Raw genomic sequence first — 19695 nt, 5'->3', positions numbered from 1 at the left:
GCCTATAACTCCCAACATGATTTCTACATACACAAATGGTACTGAGTTAATATGATCACAAATAACAGCAGTGATAAACAGGATTCCTCTAGCATTTTAAAGACTAACACCAGTTTATCCAGCAAAAGCTTTTGTAGGCTTCTCCTTGTGGGCCTCTTCTTCAAAAATAATGAGTGGATCTTCACCAGGAATTTAATTCATTTAGAGGTATGAATCTTGTTTTTTTCTCTTATACCGTTGTATAAAATGCCTAGTAAGGAGGGTCCCCTCATTGCTTTTTTTTTTTAAAGAGAGCTCTAGTCCACAAAAACTTTTGCTGGAATAAAATGTTAGTCTTTAAGACACCACAAGGCTGTTTTATCTCTGCTGCAGCAAACGAACACGTCTACTCCTCCGGAATTAAGTCTGAGACGAGTGGCACGTTTAAGACCAACGAAGTTTAATTCCGGGTATAAGCTTTCGTGGGCACGTACATTTCTTCAGATCCATGCACACGAAGACTCAGAGTCTGAATTAAACGTTGGTCTTAAACGTGCCACTCGTCTCAGGCTTTATTCTCTTGCTTCAAACAAGACGACTGCCCACCCTCCAGAATCGCTATCTATCTACTAGTTTGACACCACGAAACCCGACAGGTCCCGTGGTTCCCGCCCACTGCCGTCAGGGTGCGCCGGGGCCAGGATGGCGCGGTGGGAGGGTCTTCGGCGCTAGACTCAGGCCGCCCCGTTGTGTCGTTGCCAGCGGGCAGAAAATGACCCCGCCGAGCGGCCAAGGCGGGAAAGGGATCTCCTTTGAACTGCGGGGCTTGTTGCTGCCGGACAAAACAGCACGCGGAAAAGAAGAGGAGGAAGACGAGGAGGAAGAGGACGGTGACGATCCGGAGCCCCTGGTTGAGCTGCCAGAACATTCGAGCCAACTTTCTTTCTCCCAGCCCTCGCGCCGGACAGGTAAGGACCTGCACACATCCGCCGCCGTCAGTTCCTCTCTCTTTCCCCATTCACAGCCCCTCACATGGCGTCGGGAGATACTGGTGTGGGCGGCTTGACCTGGTCTTGAACAGCAACCCTAGGCACGAACACTTCTCCGGGTGGAAGGCCCTGGAACTCTATGAGAATTACTTCCGCGTACACGGCTCTTCCTTTCAGCAGTGTGGTTGCTTGTTAAGAGAGGCGGGAGCCCCAAAGGGACAGTTGTCAAGCCTTAGCACGCTCACAGAGGCATATTCGGGTGTGTGTGTGTGTGTGTGTGTGTGTGTGCGGGGGAGCTGGGTTTACTTTGTTTCTGGGTTCACAGTATGGTTTTCATTAATAACTCCGAGTCCTGGAAAAGTCATGAAAGAAAGCGCCTCCGAGATTGCAATCCTAAAATCACTAGCGTAAAGCTCACTGGATTCCAAAAACCCAATTAAAAAAACCAGCGAAGAAGACCCTTGTGCCACCTTAAAGACGATCAGATCTATTGCGGTATGCAATCTCGCAGGATCCCCATTGCCCTTCTTTGGAAGGTTTTACACACGGGAAGCAATTGCTCAATGGGGTAAAGAGTCTAGGAAATGTCAAGAAAAGGATAGTTCTCTGTACAGCTCAGATGTGCACAAGATATGCAAAAATAACTGCTGGTCACCACATGGATCACTAAATGAGGGTTGCCAGCTCTGGGTTGGGAAAACCTGGAGGTTTGGGGGTGGAGCCTGGTGAGGGCAGGGGGAGGGGAGGGACCTCAGCAGGATCGGTTCTATAGAATCTGCCCTCCAAAGGAGCCATTTTCTCCAGAGAAACTGATCTCTGTTAAGTCCAGAGATCAACTATAGTAGCAGGACCAGGCCCCCACCTGGAGGTTTGCAACCCTATATAACTCAGTGTCTCACCCACCCCATTTTTACTGTCACAGAGTAACATGTCTTCTTTTGAATGGTAGGATGTTTTGGAGGGCATTGATTTATAAGGTCGCTACAAGTTGAAAGCGACTTGATGGCACTTAACACACAAACACAGTTACTGAACTCAGTAGGATGTACTTTTGAGGAAACAAGTTTGGGACTGGTCTGTGATGATGAATGACTGAAAGCTCCCTTTCTCACACACACAGGTTTTAAAGTGACTCCTAGTATTTTTTATATTGGACATAATTATTCTTTAAAATTTCTGAAAAGTATTAGATCACTTTGTAGAGAAAGCATTGCATTTTTGTACTGGCTACATACAGAACACTGAGGAGATGAACTCTGCCTTAGAGAACTTCCTGTTTACTTAATTAACAAGTTGTTGGAGATGGGAATAAACTATTGGGAATGTCGATCAGAAGACTGATCTGTGCTATGGCTGCTGATCATTGCTTTTGTCAGGTTTGTTGCCGTTGTTCATTGGGGCCTAATATGATTGGGATTAATCTGTGATTTAGCTGAACCCCCCAAAAATTGTCAGAATATTTTAATATTATACTAACAGCTTTTCCCTTCTAAATGATTTCAGTTGTAATAAAAGATGAAAAATCCCAAAAGGAATACCCGGTTGTTGGACGGTTTCCATTTAAGGACCCATGGTGGGAAGTGAATGTTAAAGTGAAGCAGGCTGGATCCAAGTTCTATGCCCAGGGGTATCCATCTTACTTTCTGTCGACTCACCCAGGAGAAAATTGGCAAGCAGTTATTTCACTCTTTTTAAAGGCATGTAAGGTTCCAGAAGAATTTACAACAGCCTTTTTTGAGTGGCTTCCTCAAAAGTCTTCCCTGAACTTTGAACATCTTGAAAAGAAATTAAACCAGTTTATGGTGTCGAAATGTCAGGAAAGAAAAGACTCTGGAAATACCAAAGACTTTAACATTTTTCATTACATTAAGAACTCACGTGAGTAGTATAAACATTTTATGTGTGATTTGTTTATTACGATAGTGGCTCACTCGCTGCTTTTAATTTTACTTGTGTAGCAATCTGAGTTGAATCTGCAAAGGCCTTTTTCTTTCTTGTTGGCTGTACAGCTGCAGGGAAAGCTATGCTAGTAGCCTTGGACTTCCCTGCTCTCGTGGAGTTCTTGCCAACACTTCTGCCATATAGTATATCCAGCTGCATCGGGTGGTTGGACTGGAGTGAAATCAGTGGCAGTGAATGCAGTAAACTAGCAAAACTGAATATGATCTTAACAGAAGAGCCATGGAAACTTGGATTCAGCACAGTAAGAAAATATTTATTGCACCTGGTATATACACTAATAAAATCCAAAACTAACAATTTGTAACTCCAAGCAAGTTGTATAGATATTGGATTTCTGAGAATTTGTTACTCCTAAGAAATCTCTGATGATATGTCTTTGTTAACAAGTTCTGTAATGCATGTTAAAAAGCAGTTTATAGCTTCTGTCTCTTGGTTATGCTGGATTTCTGCTATGCTGTGCATGCCTGATGATCAGGGTTTCGAAGAGGCAGAACAGATAATATACATCTTTATGTGTAAAAACACTTTTGTGAGTGTCCTCAGTTTCTCCCCTCTGGTAAGCAGATTTAACTTCCGCCAGCTCTTCCCCTCCCCAAGTTAAGTACGATTAATTTCTAGCCAACATTTGAATCCAGAGTTTGAAGCTGTGGACTCTATGGCATTATACCCTTCTGAAGTTCAGCCTGTCCCCAAACTGCAGGCTTTTGCCACAGATTGTCAGGAATTTCCCAACCTGGAGTTGGCAGCCTCAGTGTCTTGGTAAGCAGATTGGCTGAGTGGGCTTCTGAAGGGCTTTTGAAATTGGTTGCTCTGATTGCAAGTAGTTCATTACTGCTGCTTTAAGTATAGCTGTTTCCTCAAGTGGTTAAGACGCTGAACTGCAAGCTGTGGAAGGTCAGTAGTTCAGCAGTTCGAGACCTGGGTTGCCGCAAGACCGAGTGAGCTCCTGCCAACCTAGCAGTTCGAAAGCAAGAAATTGCAAGTAGATAAATAGGTACCACTTCGGTGGGAAGGTAACAGCGTTCCGTGCGCCTTGGTGTTTAGTCATGCCGGCCACATGACCACGGAAACGTCTTCGGACAGCGCTGGCTCTTCGGCTTTGAAACGGAGATGAGCACCACAACCCTAGAGTCGGATTCGACTGGCTTTTGAGCAAGGGAACCTTTACCTTTACCTTTACTTCCTGTTTTAAACTTATGCCAGCTCCTTTGGGAATGTTCTGTCTAAGTAACACAGAGTTTTGGTTTCTCTAAAAGATAGTATACAGAGATCTGCATACTTACATTGGCGAAGCTCCTTGGAAAGCTTTCTGTGAATTCACACAACTTCTTGAAAAGATTCCTGATTTACAAAAGAATGCATTAATGATATACGCAAAACTCCAGAAGAGGTGTCGAGAGATGGGACATACATATGAAGAACTGGATGAGTTGATGCGTATGGTCCCTGAAATGTCCACTGAACATGTTTGGCAGTCACTTCAGTTTATGAAAGATGAAAAGATAGTGGTTATTGAGAGAAAACTAGTGTTCCTTCACAAGCTGTACAAAGCTGAAAAAGACATTGCATTGGTTATATCTGAGCTCATAAAGAAAACCCCGTGGCAGTTTCATGTTGATGTGAGAAAGGTACTTAATAGTGGTGCACATATGAACGATTCAAAAGGGCCAGTTGTTGAGAATAAATTAAATGATGAGGAAGAACCTAATAGTGATTCAGATGTGCAAGAGAATATGGAAGAAACCCCCCGTAAAGAAACATGTGAAGCAGAAGTGGATCCAGATCAGGAGAATGCAGTGGAATTGATCTGTTCCAATCCAGTGACAGTCATGAGTGGTAAAGGTGGCTGTGGGAAAACAACAGTGGTTAGTTACCTTTTTAGCTATCTAAAACGGATGGAGTTTGAAGAAGTTAGAAGAGCCTGTAAAGATTTTGAAGCAGACCAGGACACATCAGAAGAATGGAACACTTATAGGCCATTTTCTGATCTCAACATACATTCAGATAAAAGTGGATCACTAGAAGTCTTGTTTACTGCACCTACAGGGAGGGCAGCAGGTTTGTTAAGTAAGAAAACAGATCTTCCTGCTTATACTCTGCATCAGGTATGAACTATTTTTAAAGCTTTCCAGTAATCTGGTGGGGTAGATGTGTAATAAGTTTTCAAGACATAACGTGCAAAATATATTCTGCAAATATTACAAATAATTTGGTACTTTGGAATATTTCACAAAGTATAAAGGAAATCTGGGAACTTTTCTCAAACCTAAAGGGTATTTTCTTGTCTATTATTTTGGCTAGGTGCCATAAGTCTTCCAGAGTCTGGAAGTTTGCACCTCTGGATCCTGGGCCCAGGCTTTCTCTTGGTGCATAACCTGTAACCTCTTGTGATAAGGTTACACACTCACAGCAGTTATTAAATTGTGTTATTAACCCAGGTTGAATGTGCTGTTCTTTCACTGTTCTTAACTTTCAGTATGCCAGATGAGACTGGTTGGACAGTTTTATTAATATGGCAGTTTGAAAGCCTTTTAAGCACATTGCTTAGTTGCTTACACAACAAAATGGGGGGGGGGGAGAAAGTGGCTGCCATCTGATGAATATTATCCTGGGAGTAAGTCACATTGGCAGTGAAAGACTGAGCAACAAGTTTAGCTAATAAAAAAAAGAAAAGAAAAGCAGATCTGATTGTGCTCTGGGGCAGATTGACCATTAAGGGAAGAGGCCTGGGGGGACCTCCCCCTGCAGAGCCAGCTTTAATCGAGAGCTGCCACTCCAGCCCAAAAAGAGGGGCAGGCACAAGCTGGATGCAGGGGAAGGAGGGCTTGCTGCGGCAAGGGGCATGCCTGCCCAACCTTGTGCCTGCCCATCTAGGCCACCCACCCAGCTTCTCCATAGCAAGGAAGTGTCCCTGCCACCCAGCTTGTGGCTGGACAGGCAGGGTTTTCTTCCCTTCTTTACAGGATGGGGATGGGGTAGGGCTATTCACCCCTGACCTGTACTTAATACAAAATTTAAATTATGTGTTTTCAGGTTGTCTACAGCTATTACTCTGGGGCCAAGCCATGGAAGTTTTCTAAAGTCAAAGTATTGGTGGTAGATGAAGGAAGCTTGGTGTCCGTAACTGTTCTTAGCAGAGTTTTAAACCTCTTATTCCATAGTGCTCAACTTGCAAAGCTTGTTATTCTTGGTAAGTGTAAAGCCTTGGCTAAAGACAAACTTGAAATGAGAATAATATTTTATAGTTCATCCAGTGTGTAAGAGAGAGAGAGAGAGGCCCCGGGAGGTTTTGGGCCGGAAGAGGGATGGATCGGGGGCGCAGCAAACGGGCGTGATCTCACCGCAACATCTGGGAATCGGCGCGCACCCGTCCCTGATCCGTCCCTACAGCCCAGTGCTGCGGAGCAAAAAAAAAAACCAAGTAAAGAGAAGGACTTACCTGAAACGCCGCAGCAAGCACGGCCGTGGGATCGCCGGTGCGTCCTTCGTCAGGAGCATTCGAGGCTCCTGGCCGAACTGCGCATGCGCACGCATGCACAACCGGCTGCCTCAGTCTCCCGTCGGTGGCTTCCTCCCCAGCATCTGATCGTGCCAGGGAGCAACTGCGCGGCGGCTCAGGGGATCTGTGTGATCCCGCCGCCGCGTGTCTCTTTTGGTGCGGCTCTTAAAAGCCTCACTTTGGCCGTGTTTTTTTCTGCCGTGTGGCAGGGGCCAGAGAAGAGAAGAGATTGGATTTATACACGGCCCTTCACCTGGAGTCTCAGAGCACCTTACAATCTCCTTCCCTTCCTCTCCCCACAACAGGCACCCTGTGATGTGGGTGGGGCTGAGAGAGCTCTTTTCAGAACTGTCCTTGAGAGACCAGCTCTGAGAGAACGGTGACAGACCCAAGGGCACCCAGCTGGCTGCATGTGGAGGAGTGGGGAATCAAACCGGGTTCTCCAGTTTAGAGTCCACCGCTCTTAACCACTATACCAAACTGGCTCTCCACACCTAACTGGTCCTCCTTTGTTTCCTGATACTTTTATTGAGATTTATGGAAAGATGAATAAGGAATGTGTTCCTGCCCAGCCCTTGAGAAATAATCTAATCTAACAAACCAGTATTCAGACATAACTTTTACTCACTAATTTGCACAGAAGGTATAAGTTCTTAATTATTATCTAATGTTGGAAACAGATCTCTTTGGCCTTGCCTGGCAGGAGAGCAGTTGTGCACTGATTTTCGTTTGGTTCTGATAGGACCCATTCCCATCAAGCATGCACCTGCTTCAAAGGGATTAGGTTTCGTGGCTTCTACTCTTGTTTACCATCCAAGAAATCTTACTTGTGAAATATTCTCTGAATGCATATTTTTAAGTTTCTTACAGCGATTTTTAAGCAAGCATTTTAAGCAATATTACTTTTGGTTGGTGTTCACTTTGATTCCTGAAGGATACTTCCACAAATCCCTTTGAGTCAAGACTGCAGTCCTTTGTTAGACTCTGAAATCCCACACGTAGAAGCAGAGCAGGATTGGTAGGGCACTGTCTGATGTTCACACATTTGATTTCATGTTGTGCAGTACAGTAAAAGTGTTGTTTTCTGGCACTCATGGGAAATGAGTGCTGCTGGATGATCAAATGTGCTGGATACTCCGGCTCTGCCCCAACCCCTAGCGAAGGAATCTGCAGCAGCCAAGCCCCGTCCTCTTTGGAGTGCTGTGGCAACAGCATCCATGCCGGTGGGGCCCTCCCCCTCTGAGCCATGGAACCGTCGTGTGCAGCAGGCAAACAGGCTGCCCAGGAGCCCTCCAGCAGAGGTGGCTTCTAGTGCCTCAGGGCAGGCTGAGGGAAAAGAAGCATCTGAGGATAGTGTCAGCAGGCAGCGCTGGCTGTCAGAAGCCCAGCAACAGCTGGAGACATCACGCTGGCCAGATGGAGAGATGTGAGTGGGCCTTGTGCATGACCAGAGACACGGGGGACTGAAATTGTCCCCTAGGCGATAGTGGTTAACTGACCATTCTGGATAATTGAGTGCCAAACAATAAAGCTTTTACTGTACATGATTTGGTATTCATGCTAATTAGTCTGCTTTCTTTCTAAAAATGAAAGCAAAATTGTAATCACATTTAGAGGCTCTAAGAGAGCCTAAGTATGGCACTGAAATGCACTTAACAATAATGGTTCAATATTATTATTGAATATAATTTTGCATTTTATTTAGGTGATATTAGACAGTTACCCAGTATTGAGCCTGGTAACATGCTGTGCAATGTGTTTGAGAGTCTGAAATCAAGAGGCTGGTCAGTAGAACTCAGAACCAATCACAGGGCCGAGTCACAGTTAATTGTAGATAATTCAACAAGGTAAGATTTTTTAAAAAGAATCTGTTTGTTAGCCAGAACTTGCTCTACAGCATACAAGATATTACATTCCCAGTTCCATTATGGTGGCATATCTTTGGACTTTTCACTCAGAACCTTCAGCTACACACTGTCATTTGTATCGAGAAAGTGTGTGTGCGTGTGTAAAAACATAACACCTCAGCCAAACATTTTGATTGAAACTATAAAAAAAATTAAATTCCAGTCCCAGCTCTCACATTCAGAAGAAACTGTTCAGTTACTCTAACTCTGTTAGGATTAGTCTGTATGATACCCATTGTATATAGTGTGCAATGGGACAGTGTCCTCAATGTATTCTCATGTGCAAAATGAAATTATGGCACACTGGGTGAAACAAAGAATGGTGTACCAGGATGACAGAAATTCTGTCTAGGCAGCTGCAGCATCTTTATCATTCAACATCCCACCCCCTTCTTGAATCCAGAATCTCTCAGCGGATATACCCAGAATTTGATGCAGTACTCAGACGTTCTGACCAGAATAAAGCCTGGCCAATGCCAAGTCCAGAGAAAAAATTTATTTGTGTTGTCCTGTCTTCTGAAGATGGTAAGTGTTTTGCACTAACGAGACCAGTGTACATAGTGCACTTATGCAATATATACCTAGTTGATGTTGATTCAATTTTAAGTACTGCATAGTATGGGAGTAGAATGCCTTTAGCACTGCATGTGTTTGCATGATGGATTTTTCCTTTGTTTTAATTAGGATCCCCATGGACCCTCTGCCATGTGTTAAATTGACCAAAGAGCAGAAAGTACTCTTGCTAGTTAATGCATAAGTAACCCATGTTAAGTGATCCCCAGTCCAGTTGAATTGCAAGAGTACTAGCAAGCCAGTGGTGGTCAAGTAGAAATCAGCCAGTGGTATGTCAGTGGACTACTGCTTAACTTTTGCCTGCTAGTAGTTCAGTAGCAGATGACTGACCAGTTTCTAGTGGTCAGTTTGAGTGCTGGAAGTGTAGTTATCCTAATAACTTTTGTATGCCATGTAATTGATGCAGTTTATCTGTTTTCCTTGTAAAACATATCGACAATTTATTATGTTTCCTCATGGTTCAGTGTTTCTTAAATATTTGCCACAGTTCTAAGGCTTTCTTGCAAGAGATTCGTGACAGCATGTTACTCTAAGAGTTGCACTGGCATTGTTGCAAGTAGCTATAAGTAGCTGACATTATCATCGTGAAATGTCTTTTTATTATTATAATTATTTTGAAGTTATGCTTTGTACTTATTTTGTGTTTGTAATCAGACTTGCAGTCTGCCATAAAGGCTTTGCTTAAAGGAGGACCAGGGCTTGAAGATGCTGAACAGTCACAGTTCATTTCTTTTAGAAGGTAATAATTATGTATGTAGACTTTGAATGTCTCTCCTGGCTACACTGCACTGGCTGCCAGTAGCATACTGGATTCGCTTCAAGGTGCTGGTTTTGACCTTTACAGCCCTACATGGCCTGGGGGATGCCTACCTGAGGGACCGCCTTTCCCCTCATGTTCCCCAGAGAGCACTGAGGTCGGGGTCTCAAAACTGTTTGGCCCCTCCTGGACCGAAAAATGCCAGACTGGCTTCTGCCAGGGCCTTCTCAGTGGCAGCTCCACACTGGTGGAATGAGCTCCTGGAAGACATCAGGGTCCTGTGGGACCTTCTACAGTTCTGCAGACCTGTAAAACAGAGCTCTTCCACCAGGCTTTTGATTAGGAGCCGCTACTGATAACAACTGACCTGTCAAGGCCCTCTATGTTAACACCAACAGCCTGTTATATATTGGACACTGATGGTAGCTATACTTCGTTATCATTTTATTATGGCCTATCGGGATATGACCGCCACCAGCACTTGTTATGTGTGAGTTTTATGACATTGCATTGTATTAATACATCTGTGTTTTAATATATTATATATATTTTTAATGTAATCTGCCCTGAGCCTGCCTTGGCAAGGAGGGCGGGATACAAATCAAATAAATAAATACATGCTAAAATTAGGACTCGTGAAGGTGTGCCTGTCCTTCAGCCATGGATAAACAGTTGGGGGCCGGCTGCAGGATCAATTGCTTCCTTTCCTTGTTCCTCTCCTTACACAAGGAGATTGCCTTCATTCTTTCCATTCCTGCATGAATAGTGATCTTGATTAGCCAGTTGCAAACTCTTGTTGGAAGTAAGGTCTGTGTAGTTTAAATCATGGTTCTACCCAAATAGACATCAATATATCTAATTCTCAGTGTGGTACCACCTGCAGACATTTAAATCTGGCGATTGGAGCCATGAGCAGACAAGCCCCAGGTTTGCAGAAAAATCTGGAATCTTTTTTTTAAAAGGTGGTGTTAACACACACACCCCTGAAATAACAGAAGCAGTGCCTGTAGGTTTAGGAAACAAATTCTCTGTCAGAGGCCATTGTGGCTGTTGCTAGGCAACCACAACTGTATTGCCAGCCTTTGAGCATTGGTTTCTGTCAGAAAAGGCAGGGTGTGGGAACCCTTTCGAGGGCTGTTTTGACCTCTGAAGGGGGACTCATTGGGGCAGGCCTGGCAGCAACCACTGAGCAACTTCTTACCACATGACTTGCATAACTCACCCGAGCCCGGCTGCTTGCCACTGTTCAACAGCAGCCACCTCAAAAAAAGCTAATGTGGTGTAGTTGTTAGAGTTTCAGACTAGGATCCCAAGTTTGAATCCCTACTATGCCATGGATGCTTACTGGATGATCTTGGGCCAATCATGTGCTCTTTGCAGTACCTACCTCACAGGGTTGTTGTGAGGATAAAGTGGAGGAGAGGAGAATGATGTAAGCTTCTTTGGGTCCCCATTGTAGAGAACGGTAAGATATAAATGAAGTAAATAAATTATATATATAGCTGAAGATGGGTGGCAGATAAAAGGTAGGTTACTTGGTAGATGGAAGGAGAAAAGGAAGCAGGTAAAGGTTAGGATAAGGGGGCTGACAGTAGAGTTGCCAATCTCCAGGTGGGATGGGGTGTTCTTCTGGAATTACAACTGATCTCCAAACTACAGAGATCAGTTCCTCTGAAGAAAATGGCAGCTTTGGAAGGTGCACTCTATGACATTATACCCTTCTTAGGTCCCTTCCCTCCCCAGGCTTGACCCCCCCAAAAAAAATCTCCAGAAGTGCCCCAAACCAGAATTGGCCACCCTAGCTGCCAGGTGGAAGGAAAGAGGAAATAGTGTGGGGAAGAGGATACACAAGGAAGTGAGGTGTCCCTCCATTCCCTGAGGGTTCCCCGCAGTGCAACTGGGCTGTAGTTTTTTCTGGGCTGAGGCTGCTGCTGGGGAAGAGAAGGCGGCAAAGCTGAAGATGGGGAGCATGTTGGCTGATGGGTGGGAAGGAGAAAAGGAAGCAGGAAAAGGGAGAGGCTGTAGGGCTTCCTTTCCTTGGGAAGGAAGGAAGGGAAAGATCAGTGGTGGAGGGGAAGATGAGCTTCTACCGCAAGTCTTTGCAGGCCCCCTCTTGTAATGAGTGATACCAATTAAAGGTAATGATGGAGTAGGAGAGGGAATTTTCACATAAGGGAGGAAAGGCTAGCAGGAAGTATGTCAACCATGCAACCCAAATCTTTAACAGTGGGACTGTGATGTATCTATTAGCCCTTAATGGTAGTGCTATCAACAAAGCCAGAAGAGTGATAAATAGCACGTCTGCTTCCCCCCCCCCCTAATCATACTCTCTAGATTGGTTTTTCATTACAAAGAGTATTGCAGAGGATTATAGTGTTGTTGCTATGTAATTATGCATCTCCTTTTCCATTATGCAATTGGCAGAAGAAAAACTAAACGATCCCAGCTATCCTATCTAATCACAGAACAGCCAGTTCCTAAGTGTGTATTGCACTTTAGTGTGGCCAAAAGATGGAACAGAGGATGGGGAATGGTTGGAGCTATGCAGATAGTGGCTGGCTTAGTTTGTAATGTTTCCCATTGTGTTCTATGGGGTCAATTAAACAAGTTGTGGGCAGTTCCTGAGATATCCGTTTATCCCATACAAGTGGATGTTTCTCATTCTTAGGGGACCCAACTAAAGCACTGCATCTGATGGAAAAAATCACGGGAGTTGGTCAAAACCTGTCCTCTTTGTGTCATAGTGGGGGACTCACAGCTGCATGATGGAGGAGCAGAACAGAGGCAGAATCCTGGCAATTGCAGGCCCTCTCCCCCGTGCGCACACCTTGCCTCCCATGACGATGCCGGGCATTTTGCTACGTTTATAACAAATATTAGTGTGGATCATAGGTGTTTCCCGCTCTCATTCTGTGTTTATGCCTCTAGTCATAAACTCTTCCTGTTCCTTCCTATAATAACATTTCAAGTATGTATTGTTGGCTTAAGTAGCCGTTCCTTTCTTTGAGCAGCAAGCTTAGAACAGAAAGACCTGGAGTATTTCTGAGGGTCCTAGTAGTGACCAAGAGCAGTTGATGCTATTATAAGAAACTGATGTAAGGATTTATGCCAAATGTCTCAGCTTCTGAGGACGTTCCTTGGGGTGCTGTGTGGTTAGGGTATAAATCCTTGTTTTAGTTTCCTCAGTTGCAGCAGTCCATTGTGAAAGTTCTCTTCTGTTTGAGAGGCTGGTTATAAAACTGAGTCTAACAAAAACTTATTCTGAAATGATGCATGTTTGTGTGTTTATAATTAAACTGATGGTGTGTTTTTCACATACATTAGGAAAGATTGTGACATCATCAATGAACTCTGTTGTCAGCACTACTCACAGCATCCAATGCGGTATGGATTTGTTCAATTTTATCTTTTACCACTATTTGTGTTATATTCAGGTGGGTAGCCATGTTGGACTGAAGCAACAGAACAAAGTTTGAGTCCAGTGACACCTTTAACCAGTTTGCCAGTTTGGTGCAGTGGTTAGAAGAACCGGGTTTGATTCCCCACTCTAATCTGGGTTTGATTCCCCACAGTAATCTGGGAGAACCGGGTTTAATTCCCACTCCTCCACATGCAGCTGCTGGGTGACCTTGGGCAAGCCACAGTTCTCTGACCTGTTCTCTCAAAAGCAGTTCTCTCAGAGTTCTCTCAGCCCCACCTATCTCACAGGGTGTCTTTTGTGGGGAGGAAGGAGAGGAGATTGTACGCTGCTCTGCGACTCTGAGTGAAGGGTGGGGTATAAATCCAATCTCTTCTTCTTAAGACCAACAAAGTTAATTCTGGGTATAAGCTTTTGTGTGCATGTACACTTCATTGGATCCTGTATCTGAAGAACTTTGTGTGCACATGAAAGCTTATATCCAGAATTAAACTTTATTGGTTTTAAAGGTGCCACTGGACTCAAACTTTGTTCCACTATTTGTGTTGTAAGCCAGTTTAGCACAAGGAAAAGTTCTACATGCAGTCAAAGGGAACTATTTTAAACTTCATCTTCGTAGATGAAGCTTCATATTAAAGCCCCATTGTCCAACTTTTCTAGGTCTGTAGTATGATTTTAAAGATCCTTCCTCATTTCTAAAAACGCAGCGAACAGGATAGCTGCCCCCCCCCCTTCCATCATATTGGTTTAGGATATCATTGTGGATTGAGAGTGATGTAACAGTCCCACACACTGTTCATTCCAGGGGACTTTACAGTCTGAAGAGGCCTTAATTGTGATTCTAGCTTTAACCAATCAATCACAGAGTAGTATCCTGCCATTTCTCCAGACACCTCTCACTGTACGTAGTTCTTCCACTGCCATTTTATCCTCCCTACAATCCTGTGAGGTAGGTTAAGCTGAAAGAGGGTGAATGGTCAGAAATCACACAGTGAATTTTATGGCTGAATGAGGATTTGAACACAAGTCTGTCACTGGTCCTGGTTTGACATGCTAGCCATTACACCACACTGGATCTCAATAGGCAGAATATCGTAATGCTTAGAATCCAGGGGTTTGCAGCTGTTTGACCTGAAAGAATTGGGTTCAACATGGCTTTGTGTTCTGCTGTTTTTTATTGCGATCCAGCTCTGGGGCTACACTTCAAAATGTTTTTTTTTTTTTTTTAATATTGAAGATATGTTTATTAGGATGGTTCATGATATTTCTGAGGAGCATTCTAGGAGAATTTAGAGGTGCACCCTGACACTATGGTCCTTTGTTCTGCTGATGTGGTGACGTTGTTGAATGTATTACAGAACCCCAATATCTTTTGTGGACACCGGATGTTTTTTCACTGAGGTCCTCTAGGAAAGCAGGGGAATACTTTGAAGCTACATGGCTGTTTTGAGGTTTTCCTTTTGTACTGAGGCTGATGCTGTATTGTATAAGCATGTGTGTTTTAATATATTTTTAACTTTTTATTGTAAGCTGCCCTGAGCCTGCCTTTGGCGGGGCGGGCGGGATAAAAAATTGAATCAATAAATAATTAATAAATACATATGAATGCTTTAAATGAATCTTTGATATGCTTCTCTTTTTATTCAGAAACCATAAAAACCAATTACAATTTCAGTGTGGTGATAAAATTTGTTCCACAAGGAATGCATACAGAAGAGATCTTCTTCCAAATGATAAGACTTGCACAAAGAATAATAAAGATTCTGATCCATGTGGTTGTGATACGTGCTTTACAAGAGAAGATTGCCTCTCTGGTCGGAATCCACCTTCCCATGAAAATGATGATACACGCTTGTGCAACGGAGACATATTCTTCATTGAAGAGGCATGTGGCTTGTAACTGATTTTCAGAATCTTCCTGGAAATGGGAAAACACTTTCGTCATGTCATGTACAAAGAGCCAATTACTTTCTTTTTTATGGCCAAACAAGATCTGTCATTGAGTTTGACTTTATGCTCGCTGCTACTCAAGTTGCACCCTGGAATGCTACTCTGAGTGGGGGGCTAGGAACAGCATGAGAGCTGGAGGACTGACGCTGGGGGGGATTAGGGCATGTGGATTTGCTCAGGATCTAGCCCAGTATGAAGAAATATTCCGTGTTGCTGTACTCTTTTTAAAATGTCTGCTGTTTTTGAACTTCATTCAGTAGTATTGGTCTACTGGTTGCCCTGTTTATCTGTTAAATGCTAGGAGTCAGGTACAGAGGAAGTATTGCTGCTCACCAGATGGTCAGCAGAAAGCAAAGCTCCATGATGACAAAGAAATATTATACAGATTCTGCTAGCATTCTTGCCCATGTGGTTAAAGCATCCTGCTAGGAGACATCCCTGCTGCTTAGGTAGATAGTGTAAAAAGAATAATTTGCTTCTGCATCTGTTTTGGAATCATGAAGGGCAACTCTTGGGTAAGGCCTCAGTTGATTTACTGAGTACTCATGGTTAGGCAGTGTTATCAATGCAACGAATATGAAATTAAGCAAACTCCAGAGCACAACGGAAGACAGGAGGGCCTGGCGTGATGTGGTCCATGGGGTCACAAAGAATCTGACTCGACTGTGCGACTGAACAACAACAACAACATTATTACCTAATAAAGCCATGTATCTGTATATTGTGTATGTAGGACAGAGAAGTTGACAAGCGTCGCCTCCTGACCATTAGAAGCACTGATGGATTTACAGACACCCTGCTTTATCGAGGTCTCCGAAGAGTCTGTAAGATACAGCATGCCTGGGCCAGAACTATTCACACATTTCAGGTAAGGGAGGGGATAGTTTTAATGAAGTTCTACCGACCTGAAGAAAATGCTGCCAGTCACATGTAAAGCCTGATTTTGACTCAGTCATAACATGAAGTTAGTAAGTAGCCATCCATTGTGGAAAGGGCCTTTAACATTTAGAAAGGCTCTTTATGGGAACAGTGATTTTGCCGTCAGGTGGCATGTAGTGGTTAATGTTATTTTATTAGGATATTTATTAGGATCCCACATTCAAATCCCCATTCCACTGTGAATCTCACTGAATGACCTTGGTCCAGCTATACTCTCTCAGTCTAACCTGCCTCACAGACTTGTTCCGAGGACTAATGGTGGAGACAGAACCACGTGTGGCACTCTGAGTTCATTGGAGGAAGGGTGGGATAAAAATGGGTGTCGTTCATTGAACAGTGGAGAAACCAAAACAAGGCAGTATGAAAACCTCATCTGGTGATTTACCAAAAACATAGGCAGGCCTCTTTCAAAAAATCCTGGTAAATTAGATTGGCAGATACAAGCATTTTCCTTCCATCTGATTCATTTGCTTTGTGATAAAAATTACTAAAAGTTTGTAAGACCAGTGGCAGCACTTGATCGTTTCTACCATGGGACTCCAAGCTGGGTGGAAAGGTAGCATAAAATGTTTTCAATAAATTAATAAAATTGAGAAGCAAGGAGGTGAACTGCATTGAAATGGGTTTATTCGAGAGTCTCAATACTGTTTTCAGGGTTCTGAGGAGAAGACTGTTGTCTATGTCGTTGGAAATGCTGGTCGCCAGAACTGGCAGCATGTATACACAGCTGTCACTAGAGGATGTAGCCGAGTCTATATTGTCGCTGAAGAAGCCAAACTCCAAAAAGCCATAGCTAACAAAGAGTTCCCCAGAAAAACTCATTTACGAAAACATTTGCAAGATGCATTTATGGGGAAAATTGATTCTTCTGAGGAAATGTTTTCTTCTCAAAGGAACGTGCAGAGTAAAGAGGACAGGATTTATGACTTTGCTCCTCATGCCGGAAATAATTGTATTAACTTAGAGGAGGCTGCAGTTTCTGATGAAATGAAAAATGACAACAGACAGAGAACTGTTGAGCTGATGGAAATGTCACGCCGCCCAGGTGGCCTTAAAAGGCAAAGTAACTTACCAGAAGATTCTTCAAGCCCTTCTAAAGTAATGTTGGTAAGAAGTTTCTTTAGAAACAACTGTTATAAAATTTTACCTATGCAATTTCTTCACTTGTAGAAATACTTATAAATTGTCGTGTGTCTTTTATGGATATTAGCCCAGGTTGGTAAGCTTTGGAATGTCGCAAAGTGCTTGTCATAAGTTGTGGTATTGTTGCCAGCCGGAAACATCTCCTCATAAAGTTGATAATGTGTAACAGTGGGTTGCCTGGATTGTGCAGACTCTCCCTTCACACAGCTCAAAAGCTTGAGTGGGAGCAGCTGCGATTCTCCATGAAGCATTACAACATTCTCCCTAGACAATATGGGAGATCAATGGTTTTTATATTACTGAAGTGTGACTTCTGTGGGGGAGATGGGTGTGCGGCAGAGGTAATCCATAACTTTGGGCCTCTCCTTGAGATGTAAAATTTCTTGAAATTCTGAAGCCAAACTGGGTGGGGGGGGGAGGTTTCGAGGAAAATTGAAATATATAGAAACCTAAACTTTTTTCTGATTTAACAACACAAAACACATCATTTATAACTTATCGTATAAAATTGTAGTATTTGGCATATTTAGAATTTAAAAGTATAAAGGTCTTTGTTTTCTATAACAAAAATTGCAAGCATACCCTGTACTTGAAAGTGAGTTTCAAACTGCTACAGCCTACACTACCATAGTAGATGCATTTTAACGTCTGCCATCTGAGAGGCAGGAAAAAAATAAAAGTTTAATGTCCAAAACAAATTATTTAATAAATAAAAGAAATTGTATTATTTGGATGGAGTACCAGCATATTTGGATATGTTAAACTTTATACATCGAAAACAGTGAATTCTTTAATAATGTATCATCATTAAATACATTATACTATATAAGGAATAGAGTTTGACGCATGAAGCAGTGCCTTAGGGTCCCATATGTTTCAAAGTCCGCAGTAAATACATTTTGTGAGCCAAGATTTTTTTTGTGCAGAAGCTCAGTGCTTTGGATAGATAAAAAGTTATTAAAATGCTGAAAAGCCATGAAATGTAGTATAGGTTGCATTGTAGAGCAAACCAAAAGAATTCTGCGGCTTCACACAAAAAATACCATGTTTATGTCTAGTTAGAAATTACTAAGAACATCCGGGTTGGGCACAGCAGTAACTGGGAATAGAGGCAGGTTAATGATGTGGCGGCGACGGCCCTTTTTTTGTATCTCATCTTGGAAAAAGAATTTGTGATGCAAGATGACACTGAAAGCAACAGCCCATGAAGTGGCATAGAGATGAGGAGAACTTGAACCATGAAGGCATTTGTATGATATAGGGGAGAAACTGAGGTGACATTGTTTATTTGGGCTGCTGTTAACACCTACTACGTACAAGGTGTCGCTCTGAGCTAAGGCCGTTGCGTTTGTAAGATTCATGTCCACAAAACTATCAGTACTTTTATAACTTAAGTTTATTAACAGTTATGATGGTTCTCAACCAGAATTACTTCTAGGTCTCATTGTTGTTCTTTTTTGGGGTATTTCACAGATTAAGGAAGACAACTCCCCACTTGGAATTAAGAGACTTCAAAACATGACACTGGAAGGCCCGGTTCCTAAAAAGCTTTTTCCATTGTAACAAATCTGCTATCTGGCTACATGCTTCAGTTTGATTTGCTTTTACAAAGTGTGCATCTGAACAGAAGTGTAAAGCTGGGGGTGTGGGCAGTCCGTTTTAAAAAAAATGGATTTAGCATAAAAGGGCAGGTTTTTTTTCTTCAAAAAGTCATTTTAAAAGTCCAAATAGTATTACTTTTATTAAAGTTATTTGCATCTCTTGTAATGGAGAAATACACACTCTAAGGCTGGCATTTTTTGATGTTCATTACTGGAATAAACATGTGTTGGATTTTTAAAAAAATCCTTGTACCCTGGCTTTGTTGAAGGGCTCCTTTCTCTCAAAGCACTGCGGTATTGTTGATGAAAAGGATTTCATTACAAGAAATTACATTTAACATTGCTTCTAATTCAATGCTGTGTGTGCAGTACCGGTTTTACATCAGAATTCCATTTGGACATGTATTTTCCTGATCCAGTCAGGGCTATGCACTCAGAAACCTGAGTTACGCCACCTTTGCCCCTTCTTGGACCTGGGCATAAAAATAGTCTTGGTTTTTAGAGTCTGAAAAACAGGGACCTTTGAGACCTATGGAAGATGGAAATCTTATCTGACTGCTGCTGTCCCCCCACATCCTCCAACCCCGACCCCATCGCCACTTTCTTTCCTCCCCCCCCCATCCCCATTTAGGCTTTCTGTAGTTTCTCCATGCCTGGCTGTTAGGGTTGCTAAGCAACCATGGAATGTCTCCCATGATCTTGCAAGGCTAATCCATATCTTGGCTGACATTCTCCTTGTTTGGGGGAGATCTTTTTAGTATAATATTTATTGAACATTTTCAAGTATTACACCTCTTTATTTTGGGATTTTTCTGCAAACCAGATTTGCAAAAACATCTCCCTTGTCTGTACCTGGTCCTACTGTGCAGATATTTAATCTACACCCTGGGGGACAAGTTTAGAATTTGTCTAAGATGTTATTTTAAAAGAACCTGGGACATAAGCTTGTACATATGAGTGTGGTGACTTCCCCACATG

At 42.9% G+C, this 19695-nt stretch overlaps 1 protein-coding gene across 1 annotated transcript; it reads left to right on the top strand.

Annotated features, from left to right (window-relative positions):
- Positions 1-705: 705 nt before the first annotated feature.
- Positions 706-18939, top strand: HELB (helicase (DNA) B). The gene is made up of 13 exons (XM_015410524.1): positions 706-947; positions 2472-2846; positions 2978-3171; positions 4187-5035; positions 5964-6120; positions 8135-8276; positions 8740-8861; positions 9564-9648; positions 12991-13050; positions 14732-14969; positions 15768-15902; positions 16628-17080; positions 18590-18939. Exons 1-13 carry the CDS (start codon positions 752-754, stop codon positions 18677-18679), a joined length of 3096 nt encoding a protein of 1031 aa, XP_015266010.1. The 5' UTR covers positions 706-751; the 3' UTR covers positions 18680-18939.
- The last annotated feature ends 756 nt before the right edge of the window (positions 18940-19695 follow it).

The sequence above is a fragment of the Gekko japonicus genome, unplaced genomic scaffold (genome assembly GCF_001447785.1).
Source record: "Gekko japonicus isolate JY-2015 unplaced genomic scaffold, Gekko_japonicus_V1.1 scaffold215, whole genome shotgun sequence".
NCBI classification, from domain to species: Eukaryota; Metazoa; Chordata; class Lepidosauria; order Squamata; family Gekkonidae; genus Gekko; species Gekko japonicus.
Note: the sequence above shows the minus strand (reverse complement) of the source record. Positions and strands in the feature narration are given on the sequence as shown.

Bases quoted from the DNA above. Each gene is read 5' to 3' on its own strand.
- HELB (XM_015410524.1), top strand. From the start codon at position 752: ATGACCCCGCCGAGCGGCCAAGGCGGGAAAGGGATCTCCTTTGAACTG. The intron at 8,277-8,739 runs GTAAGATTTTTT...TCTTGAATCCAG, and splicing joins ATTGTAGATAATTCAACAAG to AATCTCTCAGCGGATATACC. The intron at 9,649-12,990 runs GTAATAATTATG...CACATACATTAG, and splicing joins CAGTTCATTTCTTTTAGAAG to GAAAGATTGTGACATCATCA.